We start from the raw sequence: 19,958 nt of genomic DNA, 5'->3' as shown, positions 1-19,958 counted from the left end.
GACTGTTTTCAGATACACTTTATTTTTGATATTATTCCTAATACAGTTGACTAATTATTACGATCATTTTTTCCAATTAGTCAACTAATTGGGTTATGTGCAAAGTGGATGTAAAACACACATCTTAACCATAATTATATTTAAACTAACCACAAATAAAGAAAATGAGTATGATAGTTTATTAAACTTTTAATGAATCATGCAGCCTCTGTCCTTCATTAGTTTCCAGTATTAAAACAAGATTTAATCAAACGAGGTCGGGATCTGAAACGGTTAGCTATTTTCACAAAAGATAACGTTTTTGTCTCACTCATACAAATATAAAAAACTTTTTTTTTTTTTTGGTGCTGAATGCTCACAACTTTGTTCAACGTTACTACACTGACTCCATATAGTATAAAGTAACAACAAACAATTTTTACTAGGCAATTAGTCGTCAATTAGTCGACTAATCGTGGCAGCCCTACTAAACTCAATGTTTTTGTGGACCAGGGATGTCAAACTCATTTTGGTTCATGGACCAAATTCAATCCATCTGATCTCAAGCGGGCCAGATCAGTAACATAAAAGCAAAATAACCTTTGGTCAACTTGTTATCTGTCACTTTGTTGTTGTTTTGTTTTGTATTTTTCTCAGTTGGAAAAAAATGCCTAAACCAACCGAGTAGCCTAATCACATTATTACACATTCATTCACGGAGACCAATGACTTACAAATAAGATGCATTTTACAAAGAAAAAATAATTTAAAAAGCTTAATTTTTGCATCAAACCCATATGTGGCACGCCCTTGCAAAGAAGTGCTGTACCTGCTTTGCTTTTCCTTTTCTCCCCCTAGTGGTAGAATTGCATATTTCTGTCATTTTTTTAAAGAACCAGAACTCGCCACAGGAATGGGCTAGAAACATACTTTTTTTAGCATCCATTAATTTTTTTTCTCTTCACAACTGGGTGAGATTGAACCATCTGGCGGGCCGGATTTGGCCTTGCATTTGACACTTGTTTTGTAGACACTTAAATATCAATATTGGCAAATATCGGCAATCGGTCACAGTTGCAAGAGAAATATCGGTTATTTGTATGGTCTGAAAAAATAATACCGGCCAATTCCTTGACATATGTAAAGAGAACTAAGCTTAAGATAGAATCTAAATATTTCTTTATTAAAATCATTGTGAATCAGGAGCACACAAAAAAATGCATTTGGAAAAAGCTTGGAGGTGTGATGAAGAAGCTACTACGGCAAGCCACAAGCTCCATTCTCCGCTCCATCCACTTGCAGACTGGTAATGTTTGATTGGGGTTGTGAGGGGCTAAAAGCTAGCAGTAGAGTGCAAAAAAAAAAAATCAGGAAGTTGGGCGTCAACAGAGGTCAATTTCTAATGAACTCCTGCCGCTTTGCAGAAACTATGTGCTAAGTTTTTTTTATTTTTGCCTTAAAAGCAACACAATCAAAATCCTTGTAAAATAGATCGAAACATGGTTGGAGTTGGACTTTAGTTCCCCTAACATTGAAAAAAAGTTGTTGCTCATTAAATATATTTTTCCCTCCTCTTCAGTAAAAGTGTCTGCGTGCATTTACGGTGTTTAGTTGCTGCAGATGAACCACACGGCCTCTCAAGCTTAAAGCAAACAGGGATAAAAGGATTATGGGGGACAGGGCTTTCGTCATCACAAGTTGAGCTTGGCGAGCATGTGGGAATCTTTCTGCTTCCCATGCTATCATCAGGCCATGTTTGTGTTCCTATGTAATTACCAACTCCAGTTGGAGAGTTGGGTGGAATATCATTAGAGCGATGATGAGAATCCAAATAACTATGACAGCAAGCGTGGACTTCGGGAGGCCAACAGCTCTCGCTGCACACTTCCCCCAGCAATTACAGCGGCCTGTGAAATTAGCGAGCAAGCCTGTAAACCAAAAATCAAGAGAATGCAAAGATGCTGTAATTTAATTGGCCTTTCTCTGCTCCTGTGGTGAAGCCGCAAACCGTGAGAGCCGCTCAAGGGCAGAACTAAAAACACAGAGGATGCGCGCTCGTTCCTCGTTTCACTTCTGTGCAAAGAAGCGAATTAAAGTTAATCATTGCTGACGTTCTGTAGAGGATTTGGAAAGCAGGAGCTTCCTCTGGGACGCGGTTCTCTCCTGAAGACTTCGTGGTGTGGAAAGCTGTGGTGACCATAAGGGGCCCGCCGGGCAAATGTTACTCCAGGTGTTAATCGCAGCCCAACAGAAGCTGCTTCAGCCACAGAAATAGCATCTCTGGGATTCAAGCTAGAGGACATGCTTGCTATTTAGTGCTATATCAGAGTGGTGTTGACGATCTGGCCCTCTCATCTGAATGGGATGCTCAGTAGTAACACTGACAGCTTTGATCTCCGTTTTAAAGAGAGGCCTGCATGTGCTGGCTGGGTTGGTTTACTCGGAGGTTTGGGATGTTGTTCACCGCAGGGCAGAAGCGGTGCAGCTGTGAGATTACAGTGCAGAGACTACAAAGAAGACCACATAACATTTCCAACGTAAAAACTGTCACCGGGCTTATTACTGCCTGTAGCAAAACAAAACGAGGGGATTGAGAAGCTGCGTTATTTTCACTGAATGCGTACCCTGTCAACATATCAGCTCGTACTTCTTTTCCCCACGCAGCCCTAAGGAGAAAATGTGCAGAATGCACTTTTTTTTCTCAGAAATGTAATTTAGCGCAACCTCAAAGCGTAAATAGCACTTCGTTGAGGGTGTTCACCTAAAGGAGGGAAAAAAAATCATCTAATTTGCTTAAAGACTCCTTGTCATGATAAACACTTAACTGCAAGAAAGCTCATAAATCAAGTTAGTCTGAGTGTGGAAGTTTATAAAGAAAGGGGGGCGCTTTGTTGGAATAGAAACCGAAATACCTGAGAGGTTTTTGTGCTGCTAAGGGAAACCCCATGAAGCAAGATTAATGGCTTTTCTGGGTTCCCCTGTGTTGTGTGTTTGGTTGGTGGTGTGTGGGGTTGTGTATGTGGATCAGAGATTCATGTAAGTTGCAAACTCTTTAAAGTAATCATAATAAATAAAAAACAGTCTTCCTCTTTCTTTGTCGCTCACAGTCACAGCTGAACATGGAGAACCTGAGCAAGCCAGAGTTGCTGAGGCTTTTCAGCATCCTGGAGGGAGAACTGGAGGCCCGGGACCTCGTCATTGAAGCCCTTAAGGTACGCACCACTTCAGATGGTGACTTCCTGTAGTTCATTCATCTTATGGTACTACTCTGCACACGGAAAATGGAATTTTCTGCTTTGTACCTCCTGAATTAGCCACAAAATAATTTGAAAATCTTCCACTTTTTTGTTTTTTAGAAGAAATATCTTTTAAACCTTAAGATTTTTGATTATTTAAATTCATTTTTTAGTTGGAAGCTGATTTTACTTTAAGCCCAGATTTGGAAAATGCAAAAAAAAAAGGGGGGGGGGGGTTTAGACCATCAATTCAGGAAATGAACATTTTAAATGGTCAAAAATGTGGCAAGGACCAAACAGGATTTTTAAAGTCTTATTTACAGAGGTTATCAACCAAAAAAGTTGATTTAGTGCAAGTCTTTTTAACCACCTTCTGTTCATCGTAACCATGTTTTTTTAACTATCAAATTTCTTTATTTATTGATATGGTTTATGGTTAACCAGTAAACAGCAACTTTCTTTAAAAAAAACACTCCTGCAAAATTAATGAAAGCCATATGAAAGGTTTCAACAGCTCGCCATATTACACTATTACCATAAACTTTTAAACTTTGCAGTCATGACGGTCTTGGACGCTGTTCACAGCCTCGGTATTAAATGTTCCATTGAGGGAATCAAGCGGAGCAGCAGCCGTTGGAGTAGAGAGCGTTCATGTGTTGTGTCTGGGCCGCATTCCTCCATTTCCCCAGTGATCTGGCCATCTAAGGCAAGAAGAGTTACAGCACACGGCGCGTCTGAAGACTCCATGCGCACCAGAGTAGGAGTGCATAAATAAACATTGGCCTTAACTGGAGCTTTGAGGGAAATGTGGCTGGGGTTCATTCATCATTCCAGTTCAAGCATTAACCCATTGACTGACTCTAGCTTTTTCAGGATGCTTCTAAGAGCATAATGGTTTAGAATAATACAAAACACACATTTTTGTACCAGTTTTATCCAGTTATTTGTCTTTTTATCCTGCAGGATTGCAATTTTTACTGCAAAAAGTAAAATATATATATTTTATCAAGGGATTAGTGGTAAGGTTTTCCTTCACATCAAAGTAGGTAATAAGTAAAGTATTACTCTGTTGATACTTGTTTCCACTTAAAGAGCCACTCTGATTAAAATTGGGGTATTTTTAACATTCTTGTGGCATTTATCTCATGATAGAAGAAAATTAAGCTTAAAAAATTGCATTTCTTATATTTATTTATTCAAATAATGTGAATCAGGGGCAAACATAGAAGAGGTCTTGTTTGTTCTATGCTTCCTCCAGAACACACAGATTGCAAATACTAAGCAAAACTTTGGTTAAAAAGTTTGATCCTTTATTAGTTTGTAGTACATGTTGTCCAGAGCTGCACTGGGACGATCCGGTCTGGCACAAGGCGTCTTTTATTTTGAAAGGAAATCACACGAGCTTCTGTCAAACGTAAAACATAATTTCACATGTTGAGAAATGCTATTTTATTTTTATTTTTCAGTTTTTATTCACGCCACAAAAGCAGCATAATTCATTTTACATTATTAAAAAATACATTGTAATGAATGCACAGCAGTATCAAAATAAGAATTTGCAGCTCCTACTAAGTTTTGATCAGTAGAAAACGAGCCCAAAATGACTATTTTACTGTTAAAGGTTGCAGACCCCTGGCCTAACTTATTAAAATGATGGTAAAAAGTTAAATCTACTGTCAGAGTGGTTTATAATCAGAGCGATGTTATCTTACTGCATTCACGTGTATAGATTTTAAAATATTTGGATTCAACTAATGTTCTCATGTTTTTATTCACTAGTAAAAGAAGAAAAAGGACGAAGGAACCCAAAAGTCAACAATAGAAAATCTCATGTTTCTTGCATTTTAATTAAAGTAAATCTGCTGCAGCTGGAGGATCTTATTAAAACACAGGAAGTGTTTTATTTTGAAAGGAACTTGAAGGTGCTACTGTCAAAAGAGAAAGAAGTTGAATTTGTTACATATAGAAAAACTCTGTTGTAGAGAACATTTCAAAGCTATAGATTATAAATGAATGGCTTAATGGCTACAAAAAACATAAAGTTTATTTTTCTAACCTTGAGGTGAAACTTTGCAGTTCTCGCTGAGTTTCGGTCCACAAGAACCTGAACCAAATGGCTCTTTAGTGTTAAGTTACACACCTCTGTCCTAGTAAACAACACATTTTTTAAATTCAAAATTTTAAAACCGGCATAAGTCTAATTAAAAAAAAACCTACTGGAAACGCTTTTATAATAGATAAAACAATGATTGAAGTTGCACTTTAAATGTTGGCACTGTACGTTATATCGACATGTTTCCTTCTCACTTTTCACTTTTACTGGAAGAATCTATACACTCAGTCATTTGATTTACAATAAAACATGTCCAATCTTTGATGTAATTCCTGTCTGTTTCTGCCGTTTTTGGGCTTGGATTCTGCAAATAAGGCTACAGTAGTTCGAGAAGTACAGTCATAATTACTAGCAGATGTGTCATTACAGTGTGACTGTCATGTGAGAAAGACTTTACATAAACACATGTCACCATAGTAACAACATCATGTTTAGCATTTCTATTTTATTTGAATTTTTTTGGTACCTAGATAAAAATCTGCTGGTTTTCACTTAAAAAACGTTTGATCTGTGGCTTTGATGAGTCAGACTGGGTCAATAACAGTCTGTTTTCTATCTTAAATCTAATTCTGCAGAACCACTGGTAGCATGCTGACCATCTGCTGTATTTTGTTCCTCCTGTGACTCACTTCTGCAGCTGCAAACTCAGTGGTTTTTAAAAAGGAAGCTGTTCTTTGGCAACACTTGTGTTTGGCACACAAAGCCCTGTAGTGATCTACTGGTACTTTTGGGAAAGGAATAGACCTCACTTTGAGTTTTGCAGCAACTAAAATAGGAAATGAGCTTTGAAATAGCTATGGCATTAGCATGATGCGACTGAGTCAAACCTTTAGCTTCTGTAGGACACTTATTTGCAATCTGTGATTGACTTGCTCTGAGTTTGTTTATGGACAGTCATCAGTTGATTGGATAAAGTGCAATAAAAATGCATTTGTTGATTCATTTTTTCCCTCTCAATGGCTGCGCTGCGTGGCGGTTTTCAGTCTTTCCAAGCAAAAAAAAATATTAATTACATGCATGAGCATGGGAGAGCAGCTTTAAAATGTGCTGGGCTCCGGAGCAGGATAAGTATTTGTCACCCTCTTTGTGTTTTAAAGGTCTTGTAGGCACCATTGCTCATGTGAAAGACTCCAGGCATGTGTCAGCAGAAGATAAGCTGGAACCACGGCAGCCATGGCACACCATGCGAAAGCATGCAGGATGCCAGGAACTGTGGCCAAAAGACAAAAAGCGTGAATAATGAGGCTAGACTGTGTAGCCTAAAAGACGAGTGCTGCACATGTATGGTATGATTCTATGCATAAACCCTGGTACATTCAGGGGCGGAGACTCTAGCAACGTTAGGAAGGTTTTCTGAAATCCTTCTTTTTCACTCCCTTAAACTGTAACTAACTGGTGCTGAGAAAATCCCCCTCTTCTTGTGCTGTGGAACTATCTGTTTATTAAAGTCCAAATGAGAGAACCAAAGAGACAACGAAGGGAAGCAGTCTGTGTTGATAAAGAACCTGTTTATGATGTAAAATATTTTTTACCCGTAACCCATTGGTTTTTATTTCAGCGTTTGCCATAGTTTACACTTAATGTTCTTTCGGAAAAGGCAAAAAAGTAGGAAACACATTTTTGGAACATGCCCATTAAAGCTGTTCTGAAGCTAAAGATCCTGTGGTCACCTTCACACATTGGGAAAGAGGAACAACCCATGAATTGAACTGCACCAAACAGAGGCATAGAGAACTCAATAAAATAAATAATAAAAAATAGAGAGTAAAAGTAAACGAGAATAAAGGACAGAACCCCAGTGCACAATACTTTTCTCAGCTTCAAACTTTTAGCAGCCTAACAACTAATAGTAATTTAGTTTTAATTCAAACATGTTAATATTAAGATTCATGCAGTATGGCACATATAGCATATAGTTGTAGCAGTCATTTGTTTAATCCTAAATCTGAGAACATAGGTTAAATAATGGCTTTCAGGACATTTTCTTTGGTCTGGTTTGGTTAAGGAGCTTGGAGCTCTATTGGTGTCCCTCGTAAAGCGAAGTGTTCATGCAACCACTTCCAATGGAAAGTCTACATAAATGTGTGGAACTGTTTTTCGGGCTTCCACGCTCAAAACTCTCACAGTCACTTGTAGCAATGCCAGTTTTTATGACCATATTTGTGCTCTATGGCCACTGAATACACGTTACAAGTTAAACTGACTGAACGTTGACCAATCAGGGACTCCTATTGAGTAGTGATGTATGGATTTTGTCCCCTTCCATTCACAGAAGTACCAACCGTTTGAAAACTGGTCATAAAGGAACATTTAAAAACTATGATTTGTGCCCAACCCGAATGAAATGACAAATCTTTCAAAACCCTGGAGCGAGAAATGTGAGATTTTTAACACATTGACATTGCGCACTGAGAAAAAGCCCCTCCCTGCTTGTTCAGTGTGAACACTTTGGGCTGAATGTGCGTTCAAGAACCTGGGATTGATTAGCACATCCTTGACTATGCATCAGATGCCCAGTGTGTCCATATTTTTACACTTGAGTTAGTTTTCAATGTGCCAAATTGTTGGCTGTAGTTATAGAGTGAAATTATGAGTCTTGTTTCTGTTTCTCTCTGCAAGTACATTTTCAGTTATTCTCAATAAAAAGCATCAACAGGAATGCAAGACTCGATTGTAATTAAAAATTTCGTATTACTTTTTTTTTTCTACAGTCTCAGTTGTCTAATGCACATAAATGAGTTGTAGTTTTGTCTTTAGGAGCTGCACAGAAAAAAATGACAAAATAACCTGGAAATTTGCCTCTGAAAACAAACTAGTAATAAGACTAATAGTATTTTAACTATGAACTATGAACATAGGTCTTGAGGGAACAGAAGAAAGAGCTGGATGTCTGCTCACTCTCCTGATTACACTTTAAACCTCTCCAGCAATCTTGGTATCAGTCATCAGGAGCTCTGTCCTCACCCTGCCAGAGAGGATCCAGTTCTCTCTAATCTCTTGATCCTTCTTTGTTGAAACCCCACCAAGACGAGCTTTTGCTACAGCACTTCTCCATTTCTCTCACACGTCAGCCCCTTTTCCCGACGGCTCTGAAGGCATCTGTCGCACCTGAAACGCCTCGCAGCTCGTGTCCCTCCTTTGTCGAGAGTTAAACGGACCAGGTCTGTCTCTGCCAAAGCCCAGCATGGAGCAGCTGTCCTGCTAAAGATAGGCAGACATACACCATCTGTTGCTGCTTCTTTTCTCCAGCACTTTCTAGTGGAATGAAAGAACAAAGTCTGTCTGATTTCATCTTATAATTGGTGATAAGTGACTGCAGATTATGGCAAGAGGGCTGCAACCTTCACCACTTAAAGAGCAGTTCAGGTTGATTTCTGACTGATTACTTTACCTTTAAGAAAAACAACACATTGCTGTGTATTTAGGTTCTTGTTACGATCATGACAAAGATGAGCAAACTGTTGTTTTTTTGACACAAGTTAAAATCAGTAAGAAACAAAGAGAAATTTCTAAATGTTAAACAGTTTATAACCTTTGACAGATTTCCTTTCAAAATAAAATACATCATAGTCTAAATGGAGCAAATATAATTGTAGATAGTGTCATTTGTGGTTCATCTCAGACCGAAATTTATAAATCTAACAAACCAAAATTAAATCTGAGCTAAAAAAAAAAAAAAACCCTAGCTGAATTGTTTAAACCATAAGGTGCATTTAGAATCTTTGAATTTGTTCAAAACTTGAAAATCAGCTTTATAATCCAGTGGAACTTAATTCTGGTTATGCTTACCGTTATGTCCTGCTGCTGTTTCTTCTTAACATTCTGCTCACCTGACAGGTGGGGCAAATTAACTTATTTAGCATCTGCCAGGTATTCAAGACAGAGGAGGCCTCACCAATGCAGGCAGGGAGCCGAGCACCAGATTGGGGTTTAGGTGCTGTGGTGCTGGTTTGTTTGTTTCACAATCTTCTTTCAAACAATAAATTCCTGTTATGACCTCCATTGGGCTGCAATGATGCACTGACATGCCAGCAGCCTACACACGTGTGGAAAAAAACGCTCAGTGGGACAGAAGATCAGGTCCAGGTAGAAACCCTCAGTAATGCAGGCAGAGTGGCACAAAACAATCCTTCACACAGAGTGTGGCTCTGTGTCCTGCTCAAGAAGCAGATTGTCAGATTGGGGACAGCTGAGTAGCATCTAGGAACTGTGCGCTGGGGTTTCTGGGAGATGTAGTGCAGTCATTACTCTGGAGATGGTTCCTGCCGGTGACCAGAGGGGGAGACAGAGCACCGACTCCTGACATGGTCTTTACAAACAATATTTAGAAATTTAGAAATACAAAGAGATTTTTTCCCCATATACAAAAAAGCCACATGTGACTTCAGAGCCTCGGGTTGCAGACCTCAGGTTTAAGACGATCAAAGTTGTGTTAAAGTGTGTACTGATGATACAAAAGCTAACGTTAAGAATTACATGGCGCAAAATTGTAAAGTTCTTTTTGGGAAGGAAATATGGCTCCGTTAGAACTGGAAATAAACCTAATTTGTGAAGAAAAAGGAAGCAAAAAAACATCACAGGACTCAGTGTTTTTATCAAACACAATAAAGTCTCCATTAAGGATAAATAAGTAGAATAAATGTGGATTCCTGTCTTTTTTGTCTACAGGCCCAATGCAAACACATGTTCATCCACGAGCACTACGGCAAGTACAACCTCAGCGACCCCTTCCACGCCTTGCAAAGAGACAGCGAGCTGATGGGACAGAACAAGGGCTGTTCCTCTCCAACATCTAACCCTCTGGTGGTGCTGAAAATGGTGGTGAGCCACTGCAGGAAAATGCAGGAAAAGATGCTGGCCCAGCTGGCTGCTGCTGAGAGCCGACACCGAAGGGTGAGTTTGGATGCTGAGACACAAAAAGTCAACCAATTTGTACTCTTGACAACAGTATTTATTATTAACAGTATTTAGTATTAATTATGTGGCATCAGTGCTCATTGCAGATTAGTAGTAGAAGCTAAACTAAAGTGAGAAACTGAATCTAGCAAACCCTCTGGGCCCCTTTTATTCAGGTTATTGCAGACCTGGAGGAAGAAAAGCGGAGGCACGCAGAGGACACAGCTGAGGGAGATGATGTCACCTACATCCTGGAAAAAGACAGGGAGCGTCTCCAACAGCAGGTAGCCAGATTCACTCTAAAACATGTTCCAAGTAAACCACATTAAACTTACGGGAGATTAGTGAAGCAGAAAGCAGGCATGTGTGTTGATGCAGCCTTTTGTTTGTGTGTCCACAGCTGGAGTTTGAACGGAGTCAGGTCCGCAGGCTGGAGAAAGAACAGTGGCGTGTCACTGAGCAGCTGGAGGAAGAGCGGGCTCAGCATAAACACCTGTCCTGTGCTCTGGCTAAAGAGTGCAAATGGGCGAGTGCCCGGGCTCTGGAGGAGGGTCACCTCCTCACTGAGCTGAACCACAAGCTTGACAAGGTATCCACACTCTTCAAATCAGGCAATTTGCTTGACTTAAGCTTGTTTTTTATCTTCCATATCATACTTTTTCAATAGCTCTCAATAAATACAGACATATAATCAATTTCTATCTTCCAAGTGTTTACATCATACATATCATCATCATCAAAACCATCATACTAAGGTTTTGGGGATAGGAGTTTATCTAATATTTAAGCAACACATTACATGTTTTTTGTAAATTTGGCACGTTTTGAGCAAACTTACTACAAATTTTAGAAAAATTCAGAAATTTAAGCCAACTTCAGCAGTGTTTCATAGTTCTTTAACAACATTTCAAGTCTTTTAGCTAATTTAGCAATTTGCAAATAGTTTTTGCATTTTCACCAAACCCCTTCAGCAAGTAGAGTAGCCTAAATTGCTTCAGCATTTTCAGCAAAAAGCATTCACACTAACATAATCGCAGGTAATGCAACTTTTCTAGTTTTGCTTTTTTATAGATGTTTTAAGACAATAAAACTCCTCACTACACAGTTTATGCACGTTGTAAGCCAAACATTTTCACACTTTTCTCTCTCGTTTAAACTCTCAAATTTCAAGCCTTCATAAAAAATAATTCCAGTTTAAAGAATGAAAACAAAGGCACGCACTCTGTTCAGTAGACATGGCTTGGAGGAGATTAAATGACGAGGGCTACAGCCAATCAGGATGCAGAACACAATGTACAGTAAAAATACAGCGTGCACTAAAATGATATCATGTTTCCGCAATATGGTGAGGGAGCACTTCATTAGAGGAGTATCACTTCCACTTTTTTAAATGTTTTTGTTATTTTCAGTCCCAAAACAAACAAAAAAAATAAATAAAAAACAGTTTTGTCTCCATCACTCTATGAACCATTTACCTCAGAACGAAATGATGCACTGATTTATCACCCCACTGTTTTAACTTGTTTCATTTATTTCCACATTAATCCTTATTTGTGTTTCTTTGTGCTTTTATTTGGTACTCAGGTCTCATTTCATTCATTTTAATTTATTCTGCATAACTACAGAACATAAACATTTATGATCATTTTTATTAGCAGCAGATTTGTTCCTCAAAATGAACAAGCTGTGTTTGCATGTTAGAATTTTGAGCTGCTCTAAGTAGGGCTGTTACAAGTATCCAAATACTCAGACAAGTGGTGAGGAAACACATTTGTAAAGTTTCTACTGTCGCTGCTGTTCTAAAGATTGTTCCTTTTGCAGGAGAAGGAGGCATGTCACTCCCTGAGGAAAGAGCTGGAGGACGAGCGGGCGAGAGCTCTGCGCATGGAGGCCAGAGTGGAGGAGCAGCTGGCTGAATTCGACACTGAACGGGAACAACTCCGCTCTCGCCTGAAGAAGGAGGAAGCTCACTGTAGTCAGCTGCAGCAACAGGTGTGAACTCATTTCAAATGATATTTTCATATAGTCTTGGTACAAGAGAGTAAAAGTGAACTTAGAGATGCTGTAATTGTTTTACAATCAGGTGAAAGAACTGATGAAGAAGTTGGAGGAGGCTCATGGGATTACAGAACTAAGAGGGACCAACATGACTCCAGTGGAGGCAGAGGAAAGTGAATGGGCTTCAAGAGTTTGTCCAGGAAGCAGTTTGGTGGAGAGCATGATGGGTAATGACAGTAAGGAAGACCTCTCACTCGACCAGCAACACGTCAACAGTCACAGATGTTCAGGGGAGACCAATGGCTACCATGATTCCAGTAGTGCTTCGTCAGAGAAGACGTCCCTCCAGAACGGAACAGACACTTTTCCACTTCATCACTCACAGATGTCCCCCCCTGGCTCCAGTACGCCCTCCCCCATGCTCGCCTTTTCCTCTCCCTGTGCCAAGCGCTCGCCGGGCAGCTCGGGTCCTGGAGGGTACCAGTCTCCGTACCAGGCTGGGATCAACCAGCGTTTTCACGCGGCGCGCCACAAGTTCCAGAGCCCAGCCGAGCCCGAGTCGCCATCCCCGGCCGGACATCCCGCTCTCCCGCTTCCTACAACCTGTGGCTCCTCCCCCGAGGCCAGCCCAGTGAAGCAGATGGCGAGGAGCACGGTCACTCAGGTTCTGTCCCGTTTCACCACGGTCCAGCAGAGCGCATCGGCAAAACACGCCTCCCAGAACAACTCCCCCTTCGGTACTGACTACCGCAGCCTGGCAGCACCCCTGTCTCCAGCCCCCGCCAGGGCTGCCGGGACAAATCCTCAGCCGATTCCTTCCCCCACCATTTCCAGAGTGGAAAGGGGCAACCCCCCACCCATCCCTCCTAAGAAGCCAGGTCTGGTCCAGGCCCCCTTATCCCCCGCTGTGGGGGCCAAGTCTGCCAGCCCCCTGTCAGGCAGCTGTGGGCTCACCTCCGCCCAGGAGGGGGTCCTAGAACTGGATATGGTGGTTTCCTCCAACTAACATTCCAGTGATCAGATTGTAGCTCAATGTTTATTCCTGAGATCAGCTGGTATTTGATGACATATCATGTTAGAAATGTGTAGAGACCAAATGACTGTAAAAAGGTGCCATTGATTAATCTTGTATATATTGTAGTCTTAAAAAATACATTTCCTATGATTTCATGTTACTTAGTAAAAGTTATAGTGTAGGTACAGAACTAAGCTAAAATAGTTGATGTGAAAGATCTTTGGACTAATGTGTGCTACATGATCTCCATGTACATTCATGATTCTTCTTTGTTGTTGTAGATCACATACCCAACAGTGTGGTTATATAAATGTATTTCTTATTATTTTACATAAGATCAATATCATTAAATGATTATGATTTAGGATGTTTTATGACTTCATGTCTTCTGTGTTTTGATTCATTATGAAACCACCTGTTAACCCACCCCGATGGAAATGTTTTTTTCTGTTTTTAACATGTTCTTGTGGCATTTTTCTGATAATGGAAGACATTTATAAAGAAAACTAATCCTAAAATTGTATTTCTGAGTATTTATTTTTTTCAAATCCTTGTGAATGAGGAGGAAATGAAAGAAAAAATGTTTTAAAAAGTTTGCATTTGTGATGTAGAAACTACTATGGCAGGCCAACAAATAGGTCCATGAACGTCTTCATTGTCCTCGTCTGAACTGGACCTGACTCAAAACTACATCTGGATGGCACCAATATTGGTCATCATTTTTGTTGCATCGCTAATGTTAGCTTGAGGTTGTGAGGTGCTGTAAGCTAGTGGGAGAACACATACATAGTTGAATGACAGGGAGGGGGCGGGGTTACTCCACACCAACGGTCCCGCCCACAACTCAGAGGTGAATATCTAATGAACTCCGGCCGCTCTGCAGAAACTATTTAAAAGATGATCGGATATAATTGGTTTCATTCATTTCTGCTTTGAGTAAAGACTGGAAAGTTAATTATTTATTTATTAAAAATACGTCAGGCATTGTTTTTCTTTTTGTTTGTTGTTTATGCATTTCCAATTGTAATAAAAACACAAGAGTTAGTGATAAAGTTAATGTGAAGCAAACAAACATGCTCATCAGATCACCTTATGTTAAGTAAAACCACAGAATCCCCCCAATATCATCCCTTAAATGTTAACTTTTTTGCAAATTCACTTTTTTTCTAGACAGTTTAGACATTTTATAATTGAATTAGCATTTTAAGCTCACATTCAAGTTTAACAAAATTAGCAAAATACACTTTATGGGGTTTTTTTGTTGCCATGAAGCCATTTATTTATAAAATATGGCTTTGAAATGTTCTCTGCAACTGAGTTATTCCACATATAACACATTTAATTTTTGTCTTTTTTCTCCTTTTTTTCATATTCAAGTTCCTTTCAAAATAAAACTTCCTGTGTTTAATCAGATCCTCCAGCTGCAGATTTACACTAAATGCAAAAAAACATGAGATTATTTTTATTATTGACTTTAGTGTTCCTTCATCCTTTTTCTTCTTTTACTAGTGAATAAAAACATGACAACATTAGTTTAGAATCCAAATTATTTTAAAATCTATGCATGTAAATTCTATAAGATAATGTTGCTCTGATTATAAACCACACTGACAGTAGATTGAACTTGTTACCATCACTTTAAGGCTATCTGACATGTTAAAAATATAAACATAAATTTTCTTCAAAGCCAAAGAGCAGCCTGCATGTGGTTCCAGAGCCTCAGGTTGCAGACCTCTGCCTTAGACAATCCTAAAGATAACTAACGATAGCTCATGAAAGAAAAAGTCAAGTTTAAGCCACCATCTGAACAAAAAAATACATGAAAGAAACTTTGCTGCTTTTAGTGTCCTCTAGGGGGCGGTATTTGATCACTTTGTAGCTGGTGTTGAGCAGCTCTTTTTATGACCCTACTGCAAAGTTCTTTTACATTTACATGTTTAGATTTAAAAGTAAAAGTATTCTACATCAAAGTTGTCGTTTTTATATTTAATAGTAAAAGGAGAAAAATGATGAAGATGCGTAAAAGCCAGAATAATTGAAAATGTTAGATTTGATTTGGCTTTTCTGTTATTTTTACGTTAAGTAAATCTGCTGCAGCAGGAGGATCTTATTTAAGACAGGGTGTGTTTTATTTTGAAAGGAACTTGTATGTGTTGCTGCTTAAAGCAAAAAAAAAAGTTATACATAGAAAAATAAAGCACTTAAAGTCAATCATGGTAAACATTTAAAATCTAAATGTTATGAGTGAATGGTCACAGAAATATAAAGTATTTTTCTAAACGGTGCTGGTTTATGGTGATTAAAAAACTGAACTAAATGTCTATTTCAGCATTAAAGGTTTCTGACCCCAATCTTCATGTTTAGAACCTACAAGAAGAAACTATTCAACATTGAAATTTAAAGTGTAAGTAAAAGTACAGTATAAGAATTGAGCATCAACAGCAAATCTGAGGAAACATTTATACTTTTTGTAGTTTTGCAGCTTCACTCAAAAACTGAAAGAACTGTAAGAACAGATGCTGCTGTTTGTGGCGCGTTGCACAAACTATAAAAGCTCTTTGGTGAAATGGAAAAAAGCAGATAATGATCAGTTTGAAAGATGGACTTCCTCCTGTTAACATCAGAGTTTATTTGTGTGTTTCTTCCACACTCACTCTTTATTTTTTCTGGCGGTGTGAGACGAGGCTTTTCTGACACTGAATTCCCCTCCTGGCTGTTGGGGAAAGGTTTAGTCACGGGGGTCACCTGTCTTTCTGTTTTTTGACCTATTGACATTCCAGGCGGAGGCAGAAAACCTGCATCCCAGATTCAGGGCGGGCACACCTGGTCCTCCAGCAAAAACTCCATTTATTTCATTTGAAACAAAGAGCTGTGAGGGGTTTGGTTCTGCTCCAATGTGGCCCTCTACACGGACACTTTATGATTTAGGGTGAGATAAAAAAATATAATAATAAATGCAATGGTGATCATTTTTATAAGTAGTGAAAATATTTGCACATATTCAATTTTTATAATGATTAATATATTCATTTTATTTACAAACACAAAATTAAAAAGTTAACCCATTGATGTTTAATATATGCATCAAACCACTTTGGCTCAAAAATTACCTTAATTTTGCCCCTATTTTAACCCTTTAAAACCAAAGCTCCAGTGTTTCTTTGATTTACTGTAACTTTTCAATTGTTAACGCGATCAACATAATTCCAGTTGACTGTGAAGGAGAAAAGCGGCTCTAACTTGTATGATTTTGACAAAATATATTTTTATGGAGAGTAAAATATTGAAAGTTATTTACGGTTTAAGTTGATTTATTCTAGAATAATATTCCTGCATTTTTATATAATTATGTTAAAAAGTTAGGTTTTTAAAGTTTTAAAAATTGCCATTCTGCTAGCTTTTTGGGCTATTTTGGCATTTACCAAGATTTTTTTAAGCTATTTTGGAGTTTAGCTAATGTATCAGTTACATGCTAGCTGTTTTGGCTAATTTAGGCTTTTCTTTTTAAGTTTTTCTTTTAGGCTAATTTGAGTTAAACTAATATGTACCTGCTAGCTGTTTTAGCTAGTTTAAGCTTTTTTATATATCTTTTAGATATTTCCAAGTTTAGCTATTTTTTTTAGCTACAAGCTAGCTGTTTTGGCTAACCTAATTTTTTTTTTTTTTTAGGGGGCTGATTTGTCATTTGTCTAATAGTTTTAGCTGGCTATTAACTTCAGTGTTTTTAGCTATCAGCTTCAGTGTTTTTAGCCATCAATTTCAGCATCTTCAGCTTACAGCATTCACACTAGCATTATCAGAGGGAATGCAATACATCTAGTTTATAATTATGTTAAAAAGTCATGGTTTTAAAGTTTTTTAAGTTTAGGTTTAGTGTGTTCAATAAATGTTTATTCTTTTCGGCCCGCAACTTAAAGTGAGTTTTGGAATTTGGCCCCTTTTGCGATTGAGTTTGACACCCCCGAATAAGTCAATTACTTTTAAAGATATTAGAGGAAACACTAGGAATAGATCGTAGCGCCACCTATGGGAGTATTGTTGTGAAAGTTGTTGCGCTTACTTATCTCTTACTGTGGAAGCAGTCTTTAAAACTTAGCGAAGTTATGTGAATTTATTGAGGAGCTGCAGTGTTGCAAACATGACAACCACTCCTGTATTTGTATAACGTGTTCTGAAAAAAGGTACAAAAGGGTGCTGCAAAAGGGATGTTACCACTGGACTTGAAAGTTGCAAAGATTGGTTAAGGTGTGTGACATAGGGAGTCAAAAAAATGTTTTGTGGAAAATTGTGAATTTATTGGTTGATTGCATTAAGCAATCAAACAAATACAGATTTACTGGAAGCAAACTGCTTGTTTCAATGACTGTCCGTGTGGTACCTGATAGTCAGACGAGGCCCATGTGTGAACGAGTTGATGAAACTGAGGTCAAGGAGGGACGACGTTAACCCTGTCAGGAGCTAAAACAACAAATTTACAGCCTTCTCATCCGAAAACAAACATCCATGTTCTGTTCAGCTGAGGAGGCCGTCACTGCACTGTGCTAACAAGAACCCACAAGTTAGCCCAATTCCTGGTTAATTTTTTTTTTCTTTTTTATCTGTCCATAATTAGCTCAGACCATGAGATGGACTCAGAATAGGAGCCGGGCCCCTCCCATGCATAACCTCTCAAAGACCACAGCTGGCAGCTGACCCAAAGGAAAGGGAGGGCTGGACGGTGGCCTTGTTGCCACCAGCACCTGCTCCCTGTAAAGCAATTTGTTATGGAGTTGTCATTGTAAAATCCGTAGCTTGTCCCGGGGTAAAGAAGGACACGGTCACATGTAACAAAGATCAGGGTCCGGATTCAGACGCAAACATGAAGGAACGAGCGGCGAACAGCTGTGAACACATCTGCTCATACGTGGATCCAACATACGCCGCCGGAGAGTTTTATGAAATCGTTTCAACAAAAACACAAGATTGTTGATACAGGCTTGGAAATCAAATGTCATCCGTCTACGAACACTCCTTTAAGGATTAAACCCCCTCCCTCACGCGTCTGTCCTGATGGGAGCTCCACTCACTGGCAGACCAGCAGGCCGCGTTCAGATGGCTCAGATATTTCCACAGTAGCTCAGTGAGACAAACCTGTCTCTGCAGCAGGAATGAAATGAGCTGAACTGCAAACATGCGCATGGCATTGCCAGAGCGGTTCGAGTGCCTGGAACCGAGCTGAGGATAGTTCCTGAGCGACGTGGCAGGGGGGCATCCTAAGTCACATGAGGCGTTGAAAGTAACTTACAGCAAAAGTAGTGAGTTACTCGAACACATTACGTTTTATATCATATTTAACGTATTTCATGCTTAGTAACTGTAGACTGCATCAAACTTACTGCCAAAACAAGACCACGAGGCATTATCAGATAAAAATATACCACAAACTAAATCTGATGGTCGGTCATTAGAGTGTTTTAAATTCTTTTTGGCCACAAATGACCTGTTTTAAATTTGTAAAAATCAAATACTTGTTTCCTTATTGAAAGATATTTTAATCATGATTATGATGTTTTATTTTGGCTATTTTGTTGTTTTGGACATAGTTTCTGCAGAGCGGCAGGAGTTCATTAGATTTGTAGACGGTACGCCCCCCCCCCCCCCCCCCATCATCCATCTGTTTACACGTTTTCCTGCTAGCTTACAGCCCCTCAAATGACCAATAAAAATGGCAACCAATATCCCAGCTATCCAGTGGGACAATTTTTGAGCCAAATACCATCTGGGGAGTGGAAAATAAATACGTATGTGGATTTGTTGAAACTGTATTTTTTTTTTTCATCTGATCTTGATTCACAACTAGTTGAACTCAAAAGCAAAAATACTCTGAAATGCAGTTTTAATCTTAATTTACTTTATTTTACTCCATCATCAGAAAAATAACATAAGAACATGCGAAATTTCCAACAAAAGGGGGGTTTTAAAGGCAGTGTGGAGGCATTTTAATCTATTTTTTACATTTTTCTTTAGTCTTTTGGGCGCCTTGATCTCAGGTTCTTAACATTTCTCTTTTGTCAAAGTACAACGCTTTTTTGTTATTTTTTTGGTCTTGTGTCAGGAAGTGGTGGTGGAGGACCCAAATGCATTATATATATCTATACATATATATATAGATATAGATATTTATGATTTATGATTCAAAAGTGGATTTGTTGATACCTTCAGGAGTTATCTTGTTGTGTTTTGGTCAGGCTTCTGTCTCCACCGCCATGTTTCCTCTGCTCATCATCACAGATGTTTCTCCATCCTTCATTATCTCCTCAGTCAGAAGAAAAAAAAATGTAAAAATATACTCTCTGTTTACCTCCTCCCTGTCATAGTTGAGCTTTGGCAGATATTCTGAGGTTTTTGAACAGTTTCCTTTTTTTTTTTTAAATCAATCCTGCATTTGGGGTTTTCCCTGCAAACATGACTGATGTGTCTGCTGAAGGAATCTGTGGTTTCTTGTTGTTGAAGATGTCCCATAAGGTCATTTATGTGGGTCCATATTTTATGTCTGTATGAATGAAATGCAAAAAAACACCAAATGGATGTATTTGTTTATTCATTTTACAATGTACTTAAATTATTTTATACAGATCATGCCCTCATTAGAATAAATGTTTTGATTTCATTTTTTTTCTGAATATTTCATTGTCTTAGTTGGCAATATTTAAATATATTTTTCATAAATATATATGTGTAA

The 19,958-nt window shown here is 38.7% G+C and overlaps 1 protein-coding gene and 1 long non-coding RNA gene across 2 annotated transcripts in view; one reads left to right on the top strand and one right to left on the bottom strand.

The window, feature by feature from the left end:
- LOC112145772 (CTTNBP2 N-terminal-like protein) overlaps positions 1 to 13,745 on the top strand; it is a 14,595-nt gene extending 850 nt beyond the window's left edge. The window contains exons 2-7 of the mRNA XM_024271213.2: positions 3,087 to 3,191; positions 9,997 to 10,221; positions 10,401 to 10,508; positions 10,625 to 10,813; positions 12,046 to 12,216; positions 12,308 to 13,745. Of these exons, the coding sequence (XP_024126981.2) occupies positions 3,087 to 3,191; positions 9,997 to 10,221; positions 10,401 to 10,508; positions 10,625 to 10,813; positions 12,046 to 12,216; positions 12,308 to 13,228 (1,719 nt within the window). The 3' untranslated portion in view covers positions 13,229 to 13,745. The remainder of the gene's footprint in view (positions 1 to 3,086; positions 3,192 to 9,996; positions 10,222 to 10,400; positions 10,509 to 10,624; positions 10,814 to 12,045; positions 12,217 to 12,307) is intronic.
- LOC118598777 lies at positions 6,820 to 9,536 on the bottom strand. The gene is made up of 2 exons (XR_004947908.1): positions 9,118 to 9,536; positions 6,820 to 8,529 (listed from the first exon to the last, which is right to left on the bottom strand). It is a non-coding gene; the product is annotated as an uncharacterized LOC118598777 (long non-coding RNA).
- Positions 13,746 to 19,958: the final 6,213 nt, after the last annotated feature.

This window comes from Oryzias melastigma, linkage group LG5, assembly GCF_002922805.2.
Source record: "Oryzias melastigma strain HK-1 linkage group LG5, ASM292280v2, whole genome shotgun sequence".
NCBI classification, from domain to species: Eukaryota; Metazoa; Chordata; class Actinopteri; order Beloniformes; family Adrianichthyidae; genus Oryzias; species Oryzias melastigma.
The sequence above is the reverse complement of the archived record's forward strand: the minus strand, read 5'-3'. Positions and strand labels throughout refer to the sequence as shown.